Consider the following 23,379-nt stretch of genomic DNA (forward strand, 5'->3'; position numbering starts at 1 on the left):
GGCAGAAGGCAAAAAAATTGAGTGCTTAACAGCAGAGCCACCAGATTTTCATTATCCCACAAAGCTGCCATGTAGTTTTGGTGACAAGTAATATGAACTGCAGTCACCCATCACCTTTATAAGCACCATCAGCCAGAAACCTAGAAAGAGAAGCTGTCAGTCACAGTGCTGAGCTGCCTGGCTCCCCACATGGAGATATGCACGGCCACAGATACAGGATTGCCAAGCAGTCTCCCACTGCCAGCTTCTCCCCACTGGCTGTGATCTCTCTGCATCCTGGACCAAAGGGCTACAGCTCTGTCAGAGCCAGCTCTGGATCTCACCAGGATTCAGCTGTGGTACTTGTGCTGGGTGGATGTAACAGAACCATCTTCCATTTGTTCTCGTGGGTGCAATTCCTCTGTCACACCGGGGAGTGCAGCCAGGGCAGCCCCAGCACAGCACAGTCACGGTCATGCTGCTTTTTTTAGCCATCAAACTGATTCCAGCAATTTTCTTAATAAAACACACAGAATTAGGACAGTTCACCATTAGAAAGCAGCAACTGCTGCTCTTTTCCCAATCCATAATCAAGTCTGACAGTGTAAATTGCTGTAAGGAAACGAGTCTGCTTGGGCAGAGGACATTGCAAACCCATGGTGGGACATTGGGACAGTTGGCAGCTCTGCATATCTGCATTCAGCTCTTCACATAAATCCCCCAGAAAGGAAGGGACACTTACCTGGTGTCACAGAACCATTCTCTGATTTGAAAAACATCATATTAAGATCATATCCACAGCTAATCTTACCCTTCCCTTATTTCAGGCAAACCCATGGCCTATCTGAGCTCATTTTGCTGAGCAATGTGAAGCTGCCACTCTAAAAGGTGACCTGAATACTCAAACAAATGAAACCTTGACAAAAATTCTGTAATTAAGTATCTCACCTTTTATTTTGTTCATTTACACTTCTGGCACTGACAATTCTTTGAAGATATTTATTTTTATGTAAAGACCAAACTTCATTAAAGCAATCATAAGTCAATTAAATAATTTTACATCACTTAAGTTTCAGAAAATGTACAACACTTTCATACATTATAGGCTTGACCGGTTGGAAATGGAAATGGCACATTTTCGACATGGTTAAGAAATGACTTGGACAACCCAGCAAATTGTTTTGCCAAAACCTGTTTTGTACTGAATACCATAACCTGTGCCCAGGGATTACAGTGTGCCTGATGGCACCATGTGCACATTATTCAGCATGGAATTTTTACTCTCAGCTTGGTCCCCAGTAATGTCTCAGATATTCTAGATGGCATTCGTCCCACCAAGATCCAGTTAACCATTTTGTAGAGGAGTGAGATTCACAATGGAAAGCAGAGACATGACTCGTGCCACTTCCCAGGGACGTCCCGGACCAGCAGGACACTGAGCACATGGAGAGTATCAAGCACATGGATAATCCCATCAGTTTCCCAGGGACTGTTGGAACACTGGAAATCAAACAGATGGCAGGCGTGCTCTAGGCAGGGCCTGCAGTGTAACGAGCATCCCAGCACCATGAAACCGCCTCATTTCACACCTGCTGAGCATCCACGAAGTTTCTCCCGCAGAAGTCACGAGGATGGTCATACATTCAATCCTCTCCAAAGTTTGTGTAATGTTTAAGGCAGCAAGAGAAATTTGCCTTTATTTTAACACTTCAGAAACAGATGGTTCCTTTAGAAATAGGTGGACAATATTCATAATTCATCAGTATGCTCCTTATTTATATAAATGTCATGAAAGGCCAAACCAAATTCTGACAACATTTTTCTCAACAAAAACAAGGAGATTAACTGAACTGGAGTTGGAGCTTTAAAATTACATGTGCCAGATCATTCACATGTAACATACTGTCTAGGGACAATGTGAAAAAGCAGGGATTTAGATGAAGTCTGTATTGTGAGGCCTGACTCTTGTCAAACTTCCCCTGGCATGAGTGAGCTCTACTGAAGCCAACGAGTGAGCACCTCTGATGAGAGGTGTAAGATTAAAAACATGCCACGGTTCACACTAACAGGTCATTGTGGCTAAAGTATATTCTCATATACAGAACTCTGCAACACTATTAACACCCATTTACAAAACACTACAGTGATGGTTATTGGCACATAAAAAACTCCTTCTCTATATGAAAACATACACAAAATAGATAAGAACTGCCTTTTTTTTCAGACTTTTAAAATCTATATATAGTTGCCTTTGAGGAATTTTAACCCCCAGTATCACAAACAACAATATTTCTTTAACAATGTTCACCTAGAATTTTACTGTGCTGACATTTGAAACACTGCCACAATCTAGACCACTGTGGATTATGCTTAACTGTACTGTACACAAGGTGATGAAGATTGATAGAAAACCACTAAGATTTTTGCACAAAAGTATGACTTGTTAAAATCCAGAGAACAATTGAGTCACTTTATAGGCAGCAGCTACATGTAAGCTGTAAATGTTACCCGCAATAAAAACACATTTTGCCATAAAGCACATATTGTGGCATTATCTGCTTCTGGCCTGGTACACAAAGCTTGATTCTCTTCCCAATGCAGAGGAATGGGTTTAGTTAGCTTGATTCTCTCAGAAAAAAGTGCACAGATATCTTACTCTTTAAAGTGCTTTGCAGAACCATCTCTTCTGCCTTGATTTCTACCCCTAGATCATTCTCTGCTGTGAAGATTCTGCCTCTTCTGCAGTAGTGATGTTCAGCCAACAAAGCCAACAATGCAAGTGAAATTTCAAAATGACCATGTTAGAAGAGCATCACCAAGAAGTATAAAGCTGGGTAAAAAGTGGAGAAGTACAGGGTCTGTCTTTCCCTTGCCCACTGGATGCCTGTGGGACTGTGGCCTAAGGCAAGACTCTTGCTTAGGGCCTGTAGCAGCCCCTGAAGGTCAAAACTTCTCCCCTGTGCTCAGCCCAAGTGACTACAAATGGCAAAAGAGATTTCACCAAGGAAAAAAGTACAACTTTGCCGACTCCACTGCCATGCCCTCACCTCCACACAGACATGGGAGAGCAACACTAGAGTGCTTCTTCCCCTGACAGCCCCTCCATTCCTATCCACAGGGCCAAGCACAGCCCCCACCCCACAAGGGAGACAAGCAGAGACTGCTCCTGCTGGCTACAACACCCATCTCTACTGAAACTTGACTTTGTGGTGCCTTTGGCGCATAATTTCCTTCTTCTCCCCTCCCAACCCTAACTCCTACACACGTCAAATGTGGCATTGTCAACCCATCCCAAAATGAGTTAGTGTTGGAACAATGGTCCTTTGTGATTCACCCTTTCTTGCCCCACCATTTCTGCCAGCATTGTCACTGCACCTCCCAAGGAAACGTCCACAAGAGTGACCAATCCAAGGTGCCCACACAGCAATGAAACTCCAGCCCCAAATGGCTCCTGGGCCTTGCTTTGACTCTCTCTATTTTCAAAACAGGTTTGCTTCTCTTGTTAAAAGATTATTTTGATCAACAAAGTGACAAGGGGAAGAAAAAAGTGCCAAATTATCTCAAATTACTCAGCATGGTGAACAAGCTACTATATGCAAATTAACATGAATTAAATTTTAATATTTTTAAAAATGCATCAGGATTTGCTTCTTTTATAGTTAGAGTTAGCTCACAACTAACTACAGAGTTAGTGGATAATTCAGAATTAGAATAATAATAGTTATAGAGTTGGTGGATAATTCAGAATTAAAATATCTCAAATTATTGTGTATAATCAATATGCCCATCTCTACCAGCAGTATTACTCTTAGCACTCCTGATGCACAGATTACCTGAATTAAGTGTGCAGTCCTTGTGAAGAAACAATTTCACATCTTCTGCAAAAAGCTTTCAATGAAAGAATATTGTGCTTAGACATAATATTTATGCTACTTCATAAATGAAATTCTTGTAAAAAGAAATTACTCAGTTACACTGTATTCTTTTATCTGCAATGTTAAAGGTCTACCTTTAGCAAAAATCTCTTAAAACTTAAAATACACATAAAAAATATTTGCAAAATAGAAACATATTTCTAATTTTCTTCACAAACTCTAAATGTTCACAGATTCTAAAAATAAAACCCTACAGCATAAGATTAATTTGAAGTATCTGATCTCATTTTTAATACACACGATGCTTGGTTCAGTGTTTGTAAGGTGTGGAATGCTTTCTTGCTGTGAAGAAACCCTAAAAGGAAGACTTAAATCCCGCTCTCCGTAGGCACAGAACAGGGAGGGACAATAAAGAAGCCAATGTATTTTGTACCCTCATGGCCAGCAGCAGTGAGGAATAAAATGCATGTTTCAATTGCTGTGTCTTGGGAGAAAGGACAGGGGATACAAACCTTCAGAAAAGTGTTTTCAGTAAGTTTAACTGTTTTCTCTTGTGTTGAGAAAATGAGCCCAGCGCTGTACGCAACTGAGCACCCTTTGGGGAGGTCCATGGAACAAGGCTGGCAGAGAGGGATGGTTCTTCTGCTGCTAAAAAGCCCCAGCACTGCCTGCAAAACAGAAGAGGCTGCTGACCCCGTGACAGTGACCTTTCCAGTGACTTTGCTGCAGTTCTGCCCAATCCCTGCACCTTCCCTCTCCCTGTGGACACAAGAGAGGTCAGCGCTGACACGGGGCCGGCGCTGGGGCTTGGCTCCCACTCCAGACACACCAAGCAAGGGAATGTTCACAGGTGTGAAGGTGAATGTGGGCTTGTGCTTTTTGGGGCCATCAGAACCCTAAGTCCCCATCCCCAGAAGCCAGAAAATACCCACTTAAACCACTTAAACTGTGTAAGCACAGATTGGCTGTTACACACCTATTCACACACTGCTCTAGGTAACAAAACTGCTTCCAATTCGGGTCTTCAAACACCATTTTTTGGTTTCAGAAATAAATTAATTTCTCCTTGAAATGATTTTGTTCTTCTCTCTGTGCCAAGTATCTAATTTTCTCATTTCAGGTACTGCACCTTCAGTGAAGGCTTCAAAGAGGTGACAGCCAGAGGGAGACATCCCACAGCCAGGGGCATTTGTAGGGAGGTCTGAGGACCTCAGCATTTGCAATAGATAGATCTGGAGATCTCAGCATTTTCTACAGCTGGTGCTTTCAAGCATGAAAATATTGTGCGCTTAAAAGGGAGGCAAGATGGAAGGCATGAGAATCCAGCCCTCTCACCACACAGGAGACGTTCAAGGTCGAGCTGCTCTTTGCAAAGATTCAGTTGAAATTCCCTCTGTCTACTATGTTTTTCCCTTTTAGCCCCAGTCAAGTCACAGGAGGATTCTTTAAAATGTTTTCTTTCCAAAAATATTTCTCTGATTAAGAAAAAAGAAAAAAACAAACGAAAAAAAAAACCAACCCAAAAAAGAATAAAACCAAAAAACACCCAATCCCTGAAGGTCAATAATTGGAGAATAAGAACTCCCCCCACAGAAGATTAGATAACATTATGTCAGACTTCTTTACAACGACAAAACCCCATGTTATGCAATAAAAATAATTTAGTAAAAAATGTCCAGGCTTGGTTTTGATAGCAACCCAACATTAAAAACATTTTTCAACCAAGAAAAACCCACAAACCAAATCTATAAAAGCTAATGAACCTAATGACTTCTTTAATCTTTACACAATGAAAAAGAAATGTATTTTTTACCAAATAAATGGGTGTCAGTCCACAGGCAGAGGAATTTTCCCACATTCTTTCATGAAGCAAATGTTTCAAAGATAAGAATTTGAATTGTTGATGCTTTCAAACTCGTATCTTTGAAGACTTAAAGCAGTGAGGATAGGACAAAGAAAAAACAAATAATATTTTTATGTAGCTGCATAAAATTCAATTTGCCAAGGCAAGCAATCACAGCAGGTGAATAAAATACCATTCATATTTTCATTACCGTGCTAAAGGCAGCCAAGTTAGTTTTGTGCCTGACATTTTCTTGACAAGTTTGCAATGCTTCGGTAAGGCAATTAATACGAAATGCAGGCTTCTGGCCATGGCTAATATTTCTCTTTAGGTCCAGCAAGACACCAATTGACTATGGAAATTTGAAGAAAAATGTGCTGGGAGTCATTCACTCGGCACATATGGAGATAAACTGAAGGCAATAATTCTTCACAAGCAAAAGGCGCAGGAGGGATGACCACTGTGCATTGAGCAGCACAAACCCTCTCCCCTCCTTCTCTTTCTTTTTGCTAATGGTATTTTTCTGTTCAAAACTAGGCACAAACCAATATGTTCAAATGCTAAAAAGGAAAGCAAACTTTTTTTTTTTTTTAAACTGAAGCCTCTATGCTGTACCTAGCAATATATACCAGTACATTTGTACGTGTGGCCACGTACTGAGCTCTGTTTTCCTGCTGTCAGTAATCAATTTTGGCAGTTTTTCTCACAAACATCAACTCCCAACTGCAGCATGTACTCAGGAGCAGCACTGGGTGGATAACCTGGTGTAGCACAGGCACACACCACCCTAGTGAACCCCCATCCAGGTGAGGATGGCTCTCTACTTGCTAGCTCAAATAATGGAAATTCTCTCTCTTTGGGTAAATTTGAGAAATGTCCCTCTGATGGATACAGCAGGTATTTGTATTTTCCCAATCAGTTAAACCTTTTAAATGGTTACCATTACAGCAGCTTATGCATTCATCCTTTGTCATACTGCACAGCAGAGCTTCTTTCTTGGCTCCTATGGGATGGGGATCCAACAGCTGTCAGCTGCTTTCTCATCAGCCACTTGATTATTTCAGGTTTTGTCAGTATTGGAGATAAGGACAGCCCCTGACCATCTAGGATAGCCTTCTGTATTCATCTGGTACAGTGCACCCTACTAAACCTCTGGGGGTGGAGCAGTGTCACACACACTTGGTAAAGTCACATAACTGTGGAATTCAATCTCTTTTGGAAGCCATTGCTTTCAGTTATCAAGAAAACGCTAGCATATTGAATTTCCTCCCAAATGGAGCATTTTTGAACATGAAGGCATTTTTAAATACACAGTAGAAAGGAGAACCAGACCAGAAGCAGGGCAGTGAGGTCATCAGAGAGCTGCTTTTCCCCCAGAAGGCTTTTAAATGATTAAATACATCAGCAGCTGAAAATTATTCCACATCAGAAGCATCATTGTCAGAAAGATGGTAATTACTTCCCTTCACCCGAATATACTCGATGTACCTCCCTTCATCAGAATCTGACATACCACATGTACATAGCCTGTTTTCAAACAGAGATTCAATTTCCTCCAGTTTTTTCCCTTTAGTTTCAGGAAGGCAGCCATAGATGAAAACCAGTCCCAAGGCAGCAAAGCCTGCATAGAGGAAGAAGGCTCCTGCAATGTAAAACCATTGTCACAGTCAGTCACAGAGGTCCCCACCCCTCCTCTGTGCCAGGGCAGGGGAGGGGCAGAAGCAGCAGGCACAGCACACTTTGCTTTCACACAGCACAGTGAGAAAGCAAGGCTGGAGTGGCAGGGTTACAACAATGAGCTGTGATTGTAGGAGAAGGACTCTGCTGCCTCATTCCTCACCAAAGTAAATTGACAAAGGCAATTCCAATTCATGTGAAAGATAAGACACATCCTTTCTGGGCAAGTCACTCTGCTCTTAAAATAAACAGCAATTAGACAATCACATGCCCAAATTAAAAAAAAAAAAAGCAGATGTGAAAGGAAAGAGCTTTCTTGGTTTGTCTTGATAGTGGAGGACACATTAAGACAAGTCCTCAAAATGAAAAGCTCTAGCAAAAGAAATGAGTCAGGATTAGAATAATGTTTGTGACTTTTACACCTAATTATTATTTAAAAGTGCATTGTGATGACAATTAATACTGAGAAAGAGCTTGTTCCTGCCCACAATCCACCCTACCTAGAGGGTCAGAGCAGGTAGCAAAGGACCAAAAAACATTTACCTAGAGTTGCTACACTGATGGCTCAAAGGAATTACAAGCAGAGCTGAAAGGCTCTGCACTAGTAAGGATGTGAAGGTCACATCAGCTCCCTGGCAGATTAATGTGATTTAAATGACTTGTACCTGAGTGGCTGAGCAGTAACCTGACAAACACTCCACAGGGTCCCACAGACAGCACTTTATCAACACCTGCATTTCTGCAAGGACCATCTGATACTGGCCTTGGATGTCACCATAAAGTGGAAAATTGCAGATGCTGTCACCTTAAGTGGGAGTCATCATTATTTCACTAAATCAAAAGTGTTTTTTTCCAGCTTCTCTGTTTTAATCAACTGTCTGGGTTCTCAGTTAAGGACAAAAATAAATGCTTCTTATGAAATCCAGACCAAACTCCACGATCCAAGCAGATCTCTAGTCTTATGAAGCCACAGTGGGTTGAGAACACTGCTTTGACACTTCATAGCAAAAGCAGTGGAGGGACCCAGAATCCAGAGAAAACCTCTGTGCCAATGGCAGTGCTGCACATATGGACAGTACTGTGACTTACCATAGTATGTCAGGTATTCAGCTGTATGCAGAAATGTCAGTGACACGAGCACATTGAAAACCCAGTTGACCCCAGAAGAACACGCGTTTCCTGTGCTTCTGGCCCAAAGTGGATAAATTTCAGAATTGACAGTCCAGGGCATAGGACCCATCCCTAAGAATCAGGAATAAAAAGATCAATCTGACTTTAATGGCTGGACTCAAAAATAAATTTATCATGCAGCTTCACTATTTGACATTTTAAACTTATAAGCAAAACCAAGTATTTTCTTACCAGGTGCAAAGAAAACCAAATACAAAATAAGGCCCAGAAGTGCTGTCCAAGAGTACGGAGTGGGGCAGAAATTGTATGCCCAAAATAAATCTTCCTTTTTGAATATGGATTCATTTGAACACCTGAAAATCAACAAAACTCCTTTTTATTAAAGAATTTTCAGGGCACTAGTTGACATTGCAATTAAACATGGCAAGCAATGTACAAGGTCTTTGAGCAAAGTTCAAGAAACGCGATTTTTTCTCAAGCCTGGTCTTAGGAAGAGTAATCAGCAGAACATCCCTGAGTTGAAACACTTACCTATTTACAGATCTCCTTGAAACAACCAGTCATTACTACAAAAATGGTGATACCAAAGCCATCAAGACCAATTCACAGGAATACCACACAGTGCAAAACCAGCTGCAGCAGCAGGACTTGAGATAAAGATGTTGCACACAAGGATTTAAGGTCAGATGGAAGTTAGTCCTTACATCACTGCTGAACCAACAACATGGGGCACACTTCAGGAGTAATCAGCAATGTCTATGGAGGGTGCCAAGGCCAAGTGAAGCTATAAAGAAAAGAGGCTGTATTTTCCTTCCCACACAGTGAAACAGTTTAGGAGAAGGAAGTGCTGTAATTAGCTACTGAAAGAAAATATGTCTCTACACCAAGGAACACGTGGGAATTCCATATTTCAAGGAAGATCAGGTATTTCCCTGTGACTGCCAACAATATAACATTTTTTAAAGGCACACTCACAACTTTATTTTTTGTTCTAATTTTTTTTCAAATTAACATTAGTTTAAAGGAACAATTCATAAATGTAACTAGTGAAACTTTTCAGCTGCCACCACTTAAATTGCTAGAAACTAAAAACCCTGTCTTTTGGGAGAGAGGACTTAAGCAGACACTACTCTTTCATATGCAGAAAGTGGTATTTACTTTCAAAGAAGAAATCACAGAGAGCTGAACATCTGCCTGGGGAATGATTTCCAGATTAGTTGAGCACTTATGTGAAGGACATGACCCTCTTGACAGTAGGGAAACCAGAATGAAGATGCCTGCAACAGGCAATAGGTGGGCAACGAGTTGTGGATGGTGGAGTAACAGGCACCCTGCAATGCTTCAGAGTTGAGCAGCAATGTGCCAAGCACTGATGGGCATCCCCCCAGCACTCCTGGGGCAGAAATCTTTCTGTTGTCATCATTGATGAAAGGACAACATTTAAAGCCACTATCATGGTGAAGTCGCAGACCCAATTTCAGGACAGCTGGAAATCCAAAGCTCCAAAATATTTAAAAGAGAGAGGTTAACACTACAAATACTGGGAAAATGCACACTTGAAACCTTGGTAAAACCCTAATGTTTCCTTAATGGCAGTAACCTGCAAGATTTACAATTCCACTTTGCACTGGAGCAGTACCTGATCAAGTGGAGAAATGCTGAGCCCTTAATTTGGGGTTGGCAATGCAGCCAGTGCTGCCAGTGCACCTTTCCACCCTTCCTCAGCTCTGCTTTGCTGAGTTCCCCTGGAAAGGCCATCTTATCCAGGGCATTGATTCATTTTCACTCTTGAAGTGGAAAACACACAGAAAACAGATCAGCTGAACTCCCTCTCAAAGACACATCCTCTGTGCCTGGATACAGACTGGCCCACTGCAGACACAGGAATGCTCAGTTTCACACTGCTTCAACATCATCACTTCTGCTTCTTTTGCTGTTACACAAATTTCATTTGCAGGTGTTTGTAATGAATACAAGTTGATGAGCACTTTTAAGCATCTTGATGCTGAGATGAATTTCTCCATTCTGCCCAGCCAGATTGGCAGCTCTGCAGAGAGGTTTCTCTCAAACAAAACTGTAAACACAGATATACTTGGTTTATTATCCTGCATCCATCTCCATGAGCACAAACCAACATGCTGATTCACACAGACACAACTGCAGGCAGGTCAGTGTGTTTCCTTCCCCTGCCATCTTTCCCCAGTTGTGTCCTGCTTTTGACAGATTGGAACACAAATGATACAAGGGAAAACCAGATGTCTCCAAAGCCTCCTGTGACTGAGCCACTCATCTATTCTCCACTGTCTGCCCCTAACAGAGAGGAAATTGTGTTGCAAAAAAAGCAGATTCATTGCAATGAAATGGGAAAAACAGCACTTCAGACTAGATTAAACAGAAACATGGCAGTAATAAACTGTGCTTTGCTTATCCTGCAGTTGTAAATCAGCATGGTACACATAGTAAAGGCAAAATCATCTGCATTTGCTGGCATCTTGCAGTGCTGGGAATGGTAAAAAATAACACTTCTTCAAGGCTAGAGATTTGTTCAAGCTCCATTACTGTGATAATTCTACTACTGTACCACTGTTTATATAGGACCTATTATTTTGCTGAAGAACATATTTATAATTAGCATAGAGTTTATTACCAGAGAAAATTTTGAATTTTGTCCAACATGAAGGGAGCATATATGATGGAAGCAGAGGAGCAACTACCCATCACTTCATAAGCTGAATACAGAAGAAAAATCAAAGAATCATAGAATGGTGTGATAGAAAGGGACCATAGAAAGGGACCTTAAAGATCATCAAGTTCCAACCCACACCTTCCATGGGCAGAGACACCTTTCACTAGACCAGGTTACTCAGAGCCCTATCTAAACTGTCCCTGAACACTTCCAGGGATGGGGCATGCACAGTTTCTCTGGGAAGCCTCTTCCACAGCCTGTTAACATCCCTGTTGATGGTGGCCAAGAAGGCCAATGGCATCTTGAATACTGGTGTCAGAATACTGTGGCCAGCAGGAGCAGGGCAGTTATCACCCCTGTACTGTACTCCACCTTGAATCCCACTGTCCCTGTCATCTACAAAGATCTTAAACAGCACCAGCTTCAGCCTGACCCCTGAGGAGTGCCACTTGTCACTGGAGCCACTTGGTCATGAAACTGCTGACTGCAACACCTTGAGTGATCACCCAGGCAATTCCCTGTAAATGTACAAGTGAAATGATGCAGTCAAGTCCTGGTGCAGAGTTTGTATGTGCCAACATGCTGGGTAACAGTCACATTGGTACAACCAGTGAGGACACACCACATCACAGCCTCTGAAACTACTGTCAGACCAAAAACATGAAAATGCTACACTGAAAACCTTTACTGATTTTTTTTTTGGCTAAGTGTTTTCTACAGGCTACTTGAGATGTACATCAGTTCTAATTAATGAAAGCCTGACCTACCACCAGTTGATGCAAAAAATTCAACTGACTGAAAATAAATGAGGTCAGTAGCTTTTCAAATTACAAGCATTATATGGGCAGTTTCAAAATCACAGAATCCACTCTCTATCAGATGTGGTCTGAAGCTCAAAAGAACTAAAGCTTTGCTCCCCATCTCCTTAAATTACCTTCATATGGCACATAAAAGAAGGTAAGAAAAGGGCCAGTGTGGGGAGTTTAAAATATTATTGCCAATAACAGGAGGATGAAACATGAAAACCTCTTCTCTTGATTATCAATGTAAATTATTGTAGTACTTGAGCCATTTTGGCTGTACAATAATTCTGAAGCCCAACACTGAAAGCCCCAGTGTGAGAAATGGCTGGGCAAGACACAGCACAGGCATAAGACAGAGACCAATTTGATTTTCTTCTCAAATATCCACTAATTTTTGCTTTGCTGTGCAATGAAGACTGTCTAGCCCTAAAGATACAGCTTTTGCTTGGATTACTTGTTTCATTGTGAACAGTTTATATATTTTTAATATGAAAGCTTCTGGCTTCTGACTTCTCATTGTCTTTTAAGCCCTTCAGAAGCATCTTAAATGGATTTACATCAAAATTCTTAAAAGGTCAAAATTCAAATGAAGTCAGACAAAGGAAATTATTTTTGAAGAAAAACACTAATGTGATCGTCCATCTCTGTAAAATGCTTGTTATAACAAGCATATTTCAAAATTACACATTCTGCTCTGAGATAGACTTTGACATCAGGTGCTGATGGCACACAGAGATTTTATAGTTAATTCACAGTTTCACTAATCCCACATTTCTTTGTTCTAACACAAGTAAAACTACTTAAGGACTGCTCTTATGCCAGCCTTTTGTGCCTGGGTTATCAGGATGATGATAATCTACAATTTGCCAATTTAAGTCTCAAGTGTAAAACAAATATATTTGATTTACTAAAAATCTCCTTGAAGTGGATTTTTACAGTCTCCTGTGTAGAGTGCTGACTTTCATATCGTGCCAATCCACTGAACAAATGTGGTGGTTTGACAGGAAATATGTTTTCTGGGATGTTGGGGTTAGGCCAATGGATGTTCAGATTTTAATATTGGCACCTAATGTGGCCACTGGGACATTGGATCCGCCTCTGAAAGCACGGGGTTAAAGCAGAGCTCTCCCCTGGGAGGCTCTCTTGGGTTCCGGTCAGGGAAAGGCTCAGAGCTCCCCTGCCAGGCTGCGGGCTGGGCGGGGCAGGGGCAGCCATGGGGCCGGGTGAGGTAGGCCCAGGGGCAGCCATGCGGCCGGGTGAGGTAGGCCCAGGGGCAGCCAAGGGGCCGGGTGAGGTAGGCCCAGGGGCAGCCATGGGGCCGGGTGAGGTAGGCCCAGGGGCAGCCATGCGGCCGGGTGAGGTAGGCCCAGGGGCAGCCATGCGGCCGGGTGAGGTAGGCCCAGGGGCAGCCATGGGGCCGGGTGAGGTAGGCCCAGGGGCAGCCAAGGGGCCGGGTGAGGTAGGCCCAGGGGCAGCCATGGGGCCGGGTGAGGTAGGCCCAGGGGCAGCCATGGGGCCGGGTGAGGTAGGCCCAGGGGCAGCCATGCGGCCGGGTGAGGTAGGCCCAGGGGCAGCCATGCGGCCGGGTGAGGTAGGCCGGGGCCTGGACAGAAGGGAGGGGAAGGCCCCTGCAGGGTGGAAGGGTGGAGGAGCACTGAGAGGCATCGGGCAGCCACCCCCGCCCAGGAGAGACAGACAGAGAGAGAGAGGAGAGAGAGAGCCTGTGCCTGTGCTTGTGCCACCTTGAAATTTAATAGTGGCTGGCCGAGAAGGAGAAGGGGGGGCAGTGAGAAGGTGCCTGGCTGGGCAGCCGTGGGAGTTCTGGACAGACAGAGCCTCAGATTTTTAACCCTTTTCTTGGATGATGGAAACCTTACAAATGCTAATCCTCCTGGAGCTGAATGAGAAGAGAGATAGAGATGAGATAAGAGGAAATGGGCCACGAGAGAAATAGAGACGAACTCAGGTGGAAGAGATGCTGGAGTAGCTTATGCTGGACTCTTTTTGTGTAGCCATGGACAGAGCCATGTTTTCTTGTGATACAGGGACTGCGTTCTAGGGGGAGGCAATGCCTCAGGACCAAGAGGGTTCGGTGTAGGTACCCCTCGGCCCCAGAGGGTGAAAAATATGGGGGGGACAGGTGTCCCAACGTTGAGACTGTGCCTTTTTGGAGTGGGACGAAGCATCCTTAAAAGTCGACCCTAGAAGCAGCTCTGGTCCGTGTTCAGTGGTGAGAGCGCTGGACGTGAAAGGAAGAGGTCACCATTGGCACAAGAAGGACTCCTTCTCCTCTTGAGGAACTGAGGATTGAGTATTCTGAAGGGTGGTGCCAGACTGAGAGTCGATGATTTGGGGGATGTATTGTATTGGGAATTTGGTGGGGAGGAGGAGGAGATGTATCTGTGAAGTTTTCATTTTCCTTGTGGGTTTCTTTTTTTTTTTTTCCTTTCCCTTGTAGTTTAGTTAATAATTTTTTTTCTTTCCTAAGTGGGAGCCTGCTTTGCTTATTCCTGGTGACATCTCACAGCAGAAACCAGGGAGAGAGCATTCTCATGGGGGCACTGGCATTGTCCCAGTGTCAAACCATGACAACAGTATAAATTTATGCCAAGTTTATGTTTTCATCTGAAGTCTGTCATGGAAATGACAGAGGACAAAAGAGACATAATTTAGAGTAGCTGCTGTTTGGATGGAGGAAGGTTTTTGTGGATGATGCTCAGGAACAACTAAGATTATTTATCCACAATCAATTACTTATCCTGTAGAAGAATGTGAATCTCAACATTTAGATTAGTTCTCATAAGTTCAAGCTCCTCCTCTTCTGCTAAAGATATTTAATTGTCTGAAGAAACCCCCAGCTACCTTAGAGGGCAGAATTTAGCAAGGTATCAGATGAACTGTGTAATAACTTAGTGGTAGTCAGACACATAACTAAGGAGAGCTCTGGAAACCACCTCTACCCTGTCCATCAAGTGCCTCCCAAACCTACCCATGTACATGCAAAACAGTTACATTAGCACAGCCCACAGAAACCAGAGGAATAATTTCACTATAAATCAACATATTCTGTTTTAAGGAAAAATCCTTGCTCCTTTTTTATACATGTGGTAAGACGCTGTCTAAAGCATCAAGTGAACTGCAACTCAACCTGACAGATTACTTTAAACCTGACTAATGTCAGAATCAATAATTTCTAAGCTTTCCCAAAGTTCCCTAGCTACTGTGGTTCATGCCTCAGAAGCTCCACACCTCTCTGGAGAAGTTTGCATTTATCACTTTGACTTTATAGTTTACACAGAGAAATAATTAATCTATTAGACCAGATGTTACCTAAAAATTTACAGATGAAGCTTCTTACACCAGATGACAGCAACTGAAAAACAAAAAAACCCCTAAAATCCCTAAACCAAAACAAAAAAAAAAACAGAATCAGACAACCAGAAAAGAACAAACAGATACAGCCTTGAAAAACTGTTGCCATAAAACTTCATGGGATTCAGCTACACATTGCTTAACGTTCATTGCATAAAATACAGAGTTTTGGGACACTTATTGAAGCCTTTTGCTATAACTGGCAAAGAGTTTTAAAAATACTATATATGTTTCAAAAACTTGGAAAAATAGTTTAGTTCACAGCAGAGAAAGCAAATTGCACCTCAGTAGATGACTGGTGCATCTGTATGTGATGGAAAAAGTGTTTATCACACTGAACCCCCCTGCTACAGGATCTATCCATTACTTGATAATCTTAAGAGCCTTTTGCAATCTAAATGATCCCATGATTCTCAGTCATGTTAGAACACACATGTGCAAGAGACTTAGCACACTGTTCTGATTTACCTGTGTCCTGGCTACCTGATCACAGATGAACATAATTTTAAAATATTATTATTTATTTATGTAAGAATCTTTAAGTTTGAATTCAAACACCTTCACAAGCTGAGAAATTTCAGCTTTACAACTGCATCTGAATTTGCCTGATAAATAGATTGCTGGAGCTGTTATTCAGTCTGAATAGACTGAGCAACAACAGCCTGGAAACAGGAGCAATTTTTCCCCATGACAAATAGTTGCTCAAAATTAATCACATCAAAGGGGTTCTGAACCGTTTGCTGATCTGGACATTTCAGTACTTTTGTAACCACCTATCAGTGGATTCTGAAGTGTGGACAACACAGTTGTTGTGTCTGTTGCCAAAGGAAGAAATTCAGCTGTGTGACAGTGCCAGCTGGACACTCCTGAGTGTGGTGTGGTGAGGTCCCTAGGATGAGGTGAGAGATGAGAATTTGACTCCAAGTTCTCAGAAGGCTGATTTATTATTTTATGATATGGTATGAAAATGACATACTAAAACTATACTAAACTATAGAGAAAGGATACAGACAGAAGACTAGCAAAGAAATGATAATGAAAGCTTGGGACTGACTCCTCAGATTCTGACACAGCTGGCTGTGATTGGCCATTAACTAAAAACAATTCACATGCTGCGTCAACAATTCTCCAAATCACATTCCAAAGCAGCAAAGCATGGAGAAGCTGAGGCTTCTCATCTTGCCAGGAGAAGAAATCCTGGCGAAGGGATTTTTCATAAAATATCATAGTGACACCTGAGCTGTGGGGCTGAGCAAGCACCTTTGGTGGGATTAGACAACTCTAATCTCCCAGTGAAAGTTGCTCAGTTTGGGATTTGCCTCAGACTTCTTTTATCCTATACAGGCACCTTGCAAGGCCCTGTGGCTACTCCCAAGCTGTCAGCTACAATTCCCCACTCTGCTGTCACACCCCAAGGGTTTCAAGCTTCATTTTTCATCATATCTGCCAGGAGGGGAGAGAGACGAATCTCTGCTACTGCCAGAACTCTGTCCAACAGGCTTCCCCATCATCTTCTGTGTGCTCCTTACCTTGGGAAATGGACTCAAACCAGGAAAATGCAGAAAAATGTTTACTCAGTGTTAAAGCCCAACCATTTCAGACCTCACAGCAGCTGACAGTGCACTCAAAAACTGGGAGCAGAAATAAGTACATACCAGATTTCTGTTATAGGAGACAAAATTACCTTCACTGCACTATACAGAGATTGACTTATTTTTCTTTCCAAGCTTTCTCCTACTCTTCCAAAGTATCAGATGGTCACAAAAAGCGTCAGGAAACATCTGATGTCTCTGTGCTCTACAGTGTCCTTTCCTAGTTCTAATTCTGATTCTGACTGGACAGCAAAAATTAGAATTAATTAGTAATAATTAAATTGTATGATTTCATAATCATAAATAATTCAAATATTCTATTAATAGCACAAGAACTTGTGAGAGGTCATGCAACTATGAAACATAATCAACTGTTCACTTAACAAACACCTAGTCATAAGTACAGAATTTTAATGGGCAGAATTCAAATTAAAAGCTGATCAAAATGCAAAAACTTAATTAGTTTTGAGCATAAGTATCTTAGCTGAATGCCACTGTCCTTCATGCATTTCTGCCTGTGATCATTTCAACTACTTCAATCACCAGATATCAGGTCAGTGTCTTCATGAGATGACACAAGAATATACTTTTTGCCACTAGAAACATAATTCTGTGTATTTACAAGCTAAAAAAGTCTATGAAAAAGCAACAATAAAAGAATGAACCATTTCAGGTAAGGCTCAGAAGACAACAGCTGGCAATGTAAGATTTCTGCCCTTTTCCCCCTGTCAAGGACACAATCCAATGGCCTACACACTTACATCTGTGTACCTTAAAGATTGAAATCTTCAGTAACTTTTCCTGCTTTTCATATGTAGAATGCACTGATTCAAAAAATTAAAAATAACCACAGAGTGTTTCACTAAACTGTCTGCCAGTTCTTACTGAAATATTCTTAGTATGCAAATAAATCTTATGTTTGTCCCTTCAGCATTTCCTGTTGCTAAGGTTTGTGGCTCTACAACCAACTGTGCCCAGTGGTCCACTGCGATTTCACTTCTCATCACAAAACTTTTATTGGTTCATGTCCTTGACCAACTTTACTAACCCTAAATCTTTTATTCTCTTTCAAGACAAGTTCTACTATTTCTTGTAGCTTCCAAACTAATGATGTGCATGAGAACCCCACCCACTTTATAAATGCTTTATAAAAGGTGGGCTCCAGCAGAGTGCCCTCAGTAAGTCATGAAGCCTCCTAGATTTCAGTGTTGTTTTTAAATTAAAAGTCTCAGCCAGTCTTCCAAATAAGAATGATCCAGTATGAGATAAACAAACATTTTAGTTCAGTCCTAATTCTCATACTGAAAGGCTTCAGTTAAATGCTGCAGTTCCCACTACTTCTTTCTTTCAGGTATTATCAACTCTTGAAGAACTTCCCAGAGGTGCAGATCACCAAAGAATGCTTAAAAATTTGAGTAAATATGATGGAAGTGATACTACCCAACATTTTGAAGCCTTTGCCATGATCAATAGGTATTTTAGTATGACAGTAATATTAAAAAAAAAAATAAGAAACCCACTGCATTCTACCAGATGGAGTGGAAAAAACTCCATGATGTGGTAGAGGGAAAGACCCATAATTTGGGTGCTACAACACTTTTATACTCATGTATTCATGTGCAGGACTGGATGGTGATGTGATGTGTCTTATGGGGCCATGGCTCAGGGATGTCACTTGCACACACAGTGGCCAGTGGGACATGAGAATTCCTGCTCCCACCACCTTGGTGGCTGCCACAAAAGCTCCATTTAACTATGTTCACTGCAATCAAGTACAAACTGGAAAGAAAACATCTCATGCCACAGTAAGGGCACAGACACATGGCAAACTCTTGTAAGAAATTACATCTGGGAATATTTAACTGCTTGTGAAGTAGATGCCATTTCACAGATTTAAAATATAAGCACAAAGCTGTCTCTGCATGACAAGCAGCAAAAAGGTATCACAGAGACATTCTGGAAACAGAATGAGCTATTATTTCCCTCTTGGCAGCCATCATGATTGAGAAACACTTGTGGACTCCCTGTGACCCCAGAATGGGCTTTAAAGATTGTTTAGAGGCTTTTCTGTGGTTTGACAGAAATAGTTCCCTTTTGGAACAATCCATTTCAGCAGTGAGCATGCACATCCAGTCTGGCTTCATCCAGTCATTGCCAGCTTCCCCTGCTTCTCTGAAAGGAGGGAGTGCTCATTAATGATTTGGCCATTTCTTCTGAAAGGCCATCCTTTGGGGAATTTCAGAGATGAGCACTAACTGGAAAGTGTCCATCAGCCATCCTGGGGGCTGCTGGAGCTAACTTGTGCTGCCTGAGGCTTTCTAGCAAAATCCAGACAGATTTAGTCACTCTATTCCTGCCTACAGGCAGGCAGGCTTCATTCTGTTGGAGCTCTTTCAGGACAAAATTGCTTATAAATGTAGGAGATTCAAGCACTTTTTGTTAAAAACAGACTGGCATTGAACACCCATGACAGACTGGCTCAGTGAGAATTTCACTTGTGTGCAGACCCCTTTGCTGTACCTCAGTGCTCCTGGTCTCCCCCTGAAGTGCAGCTGCTTTGCTGCTCCTGAGTTCTTGGTGGAAGCTCTGGGTCATCCCTGCTCTGACATGTTGGAGATCTTATGGATGGAGCACCTGCAATCAAACTACTGACAGAACTGGGGTAATAGAAGAACTTCTAGTTTTTCTTTCCACATTTAAAAGCATTTAGTCTTTCTGATTGCAGCATTGACACTCAATAATAAAATTACTGAAACAAACTGGTCTGAAGATTATGATGTCAAATGCAGCACTTTGGAATTTCATGCAGGCTTACCATAAAACAAACACCCACCTGATGTTTAATCTCATTTGGTTTTTCACCTGAATTTACATTTCATTTTCTTAATAATAATTATAATTTCCAAAGTTATTTTAGTTATAACAGAAGTATCAACCAGCTGCCTAATCACTGCAGAAATATCAGTTCTCCCAGGTGTTGCCTCTTTTGAATGCTGAATAAAGACAGCTCTAATGAATACTGGTGGGAAGGGCTAAGTGTAGGGCTCAATAATAATAAGTATCAATATTTTAATGTCAACTGAAGAAATTTTGACAGAACAGCAGGCAAGAGCTGCTGGCATGGCATAAGAAAGTCTATTCTCTAAAACACAGGCAGCTGCAAAGGAAAAAAAGGAACATTTTCTACTTCATTAGTCAGGGAACTACGAGACAGATCAATGTTCACAATTTTAGAATCTGAAGTTGATTTAAACAAATTCCATCCATACTTCCTATTCTTACTTAAAATTACAAGTAACTTTTATTGATGCTTGTGCTGTCCACCATGTGGTAGTGTCAAAGGAATGTCATCATGTCAAAATCGTCCCCTGAGTGACAATTGTCAAAAGCATTTCCAAGACTGTGGTAATCAAAGACCAAAGCAATCAAGGTGGTTATTGTAACTTTGTACCAAGGTAAATCAGAACAATTCACTGGAAGTTCACCCTCCTAATGAAATAGGTTCTATATTACAATCTTTTTTTCTTTTCTGAATGCTTCCAAACACTTTAAAAACAATAAAGAAAAAAAAAATGTATTGCTTTAACTACCCCAAAGTTTTAGACATACAGAGGTACCGTAAAATCTGTACTTTCATGCTGAAACCTAGTATGTGAAGCTAGCAAGGAATGGCAAGATTTTATAGTTCAATTGAGAAAAACAAAGCAAATCCCACCCAAACCCCAACCTCAAACCACAGGTAGGACACAGTGACACAATTCCAACACAACCTGGGTCTGCTCTGTGTCTGCAGGCACACTGCTGAGGCTTACAGGTAATTTACTGCTTATTCCAGGCAGCAGACCCTGTACCTCCCAGCCAAAGCAGCACTGTGCTGAAAGAATTTTCCATAGTGCTGTTAATACCTTAGAACCTCAGTTAACCTCATATTTCAATGGGAGCTGAAGAGAGAATAAAGTATCAATCCTTTGGCAATTTTTACTGAAACAAAAGGAAAGGGAGGAGGGACTTTCTAAATTTGCTTTTCTTCTTGAATCTGAGACAAAAGACCACATAAGGACAAGGAGTTTAAAATAGAGATCAATATTACATGCATTAGCATGCCTTTTTAGCACTTCCCTGCTCTGTTTAATTTCTAGTTATTGACATACATATAAAGTTTATATTTCAGCAGTTCTAACAATAACATTTTGACCACCATAACCTTCCATCTAAGTACTGAACTGTGACTCATTTTCTGTAATAGCAATTTAGACACAAATATTACATTTTCACTACTGTCAGCAACTGTTTGCTATCACAACTGAAATCTAACCAGACAATACTTGAGATCTTGCATTCAATGTTTTAAATAGATGATGGAACAGCATTTTTTAAGCAGAGCTTTTCCCTGATTCCAGTAGGTGGCAATAGCTCTGCCCTAAAAAGCTCAGAGAAACCTGTTTCAGAAGGGGAATGAAGCACTGCATCCCCACCCATCCCTGCTGTACCAGGGAGGCTCTGAATTAAATCACCCAACAGAGCTCTCCAAAGAAGATTCCTCTGCTGTCAGCCCTAAAATTCACTGCAAATCATTAATGTTGTAACTGAAAATGGAGCCCTAAGGCTCTAAGAACACTTAAAACAGGATAATTATTTCATGCCTGATTTGTGAGAGCGAACACTTAACATAGAGTGCTGCTCTGCCTTGATTTGTGCACACAGGTGCAATATCCATGCCTAATCTAACGAGTTTTATAAAATATATAAGTAGTAAGTGGTTTCACTATCTCTGGTATATGAAATTTACAAACTTTGGGTACCAAAGTCTTCATTATTATATGCAACTCAACAGGCTGGGATGTGAGTGTTGAAGAACTTGGCAGAAATCAAAGTAATCATCTATCTTTCATGGCCTCTGACATCTAAAAAGAGTTTTACATAAATAAGTGCTTTTTAACAATAGCTATTTTTCCAAGAAAATAGGCTAAATGGGAACACACCCCCACCTGAATCACAGGTCTGAGGAACTCAATAATCATGCAGAACCTCAAACTCATCCCTTACTATTATCCATGCAAAGCTAATTGACAGCTGTGGAAAGCTGCAGGGCAAAAGGAATTCTGTGCATCCTGCAAGGAGGAAGAAATGCCCAAAATGCTGCTGTTGAGAAGTATGACCTGCCACCTCACAGACTGCCACCTCCTAGCCTGTACCAACCAAGGGGCTGAGTCAAAGTAAGGTCATGACTTTAAATCAAAGGAATCAATAATTCCAGTTCATCTTGTGCCAGGAGGGATTGATATTACTGCCTCCATTCTCAAGGAAATGAACCACACGTGCAAACAGCAAATACAGTAATTTCTATGACTTAAACTAATCAAACATATTGAGTTATTCAACAGCCCTACTGCAGAAATGTGATGATTTATTTTCCCTCAAAAGAAAAAAAAAAACTCTAAAAACTTAATTCTTTTAATAAAGGAAGATACACAAATTTTACTGAATCCCATGTTGTGATTACTGAAGAATTACTTAGTATGGAATAAAGGTATATAAGATGTGGATTAGGGATGCTGTTAAAGGTATAAGCTACTGTATGGAGGTCTGGGTTTGGCCCTGTTGAATGGTCTTTATCAGTAAAAATCCTCTACTACATGGGTCTTTCCAAAATATTTTCCACCCTCCAAACAGAGAAAACTTCATTTTAGTAAATCCATCTCACAGTGTAAAAGCCTAAAGGAATCTGCTGAGACAGTCTTCACAAATTATTTTTATATAAATTCAAACTTTATAGTCAATAACCAAATAAATGTGAAAAACAGCTACAGGAAATTCTCCCCTCAGATAAGAAATCCACATGCTCCCAAACATGAGTCAGTTCCCTTTCCTGGGCTCCAAGGCAGGAGGGGAAATCCCCATCTGTGCCAGCAGCAGCAGCTCCCTGTGCCCTGCCCCTCTGGGATGCCCTGGGATGGGCACGGCCCCAGCAGGGACACACGGACACACTGTCTGTCCCTAGGAAGATGAGCAGCTGGAGCAGCTAATGAGCAGCAGCTCCTGTGGGCAGTAAAGGACTCTCTAACATACATTTCATAAGGGAGAGAGAAAAGCTGCAGGAATGATCCTCATACTCCAAGCACACTGATGGGAGACTGACAATTCTCTTGTACACACTGGCATTTTTTTCTCCTTTCCTTTCCCATCTCCTTTGTCAGCTAGGAGCAAACATGCTTTTTGATCAGGGAGCAAGAGTATTTTCCTTTTAGTTCCCCTTCAGCTGGCCAGAGAATGAATGAAAAAAACTGAAGGCTTGCTTCTTGAGCAGATGTATATTTAAATTTTGAACACCATACCATCTTCTTCTTTGGACCACTTTTAAAATGAAAAACACTGACTCAAATATTTTTCCATTTAAATGATACAATTTTTTCCAGCCAGC

At 41.5% G+C, this 23,379-nt stretch overlaps 1 protein-coding gene across 1 annotated transcript in view; it reads right to left on the reverse strand.

Moving 5' to 3' along the window:
- Window positions 1-906: 906 nt before the first annotated feature.
- Window positions 907-23,379, reverse strand: part of SLC2A13 (solute carrier family 2 member 13) — a 146,994-nt gene continuing 124,521 nt past the window's right edge. The window contains exons 8-10 of the mRNA XM_066550801.1: window positions 8,737-8,858; window positions 8,464-8,616; window positions 907-7,339 (exon numbers count right to left, since the gene is read on the reverse strand). Coding sequence (XP_066406898.1) covers window positions 7,113-7,339; window positions 8,464-8,616; window positions 8,737-8,858 — 502 coding nt within the window. The 3' untranslated portion in view covers window positions 907-7,112. The remainder of the gene's footprint in view (window positions 7,340-8,463; window positions 8,617-8,736; window positions 8,859-23,379) is intronic.

This window comes from Molothrus aeneus, chromosome 5 (assembly GCF_037042795.1).
Source record: "Molothrus aeneus isolate 106 chromosome 5, BPBGC_Maene_1.0, whole genome shotgun sequence".
Classification (NCBI taxonomy): domain Eukaryota; kingdom Metazoa; phylum Chordata; class Aves; order Passeriformes; family Icteridae; genus Molothrus; species Molothrus aeneus.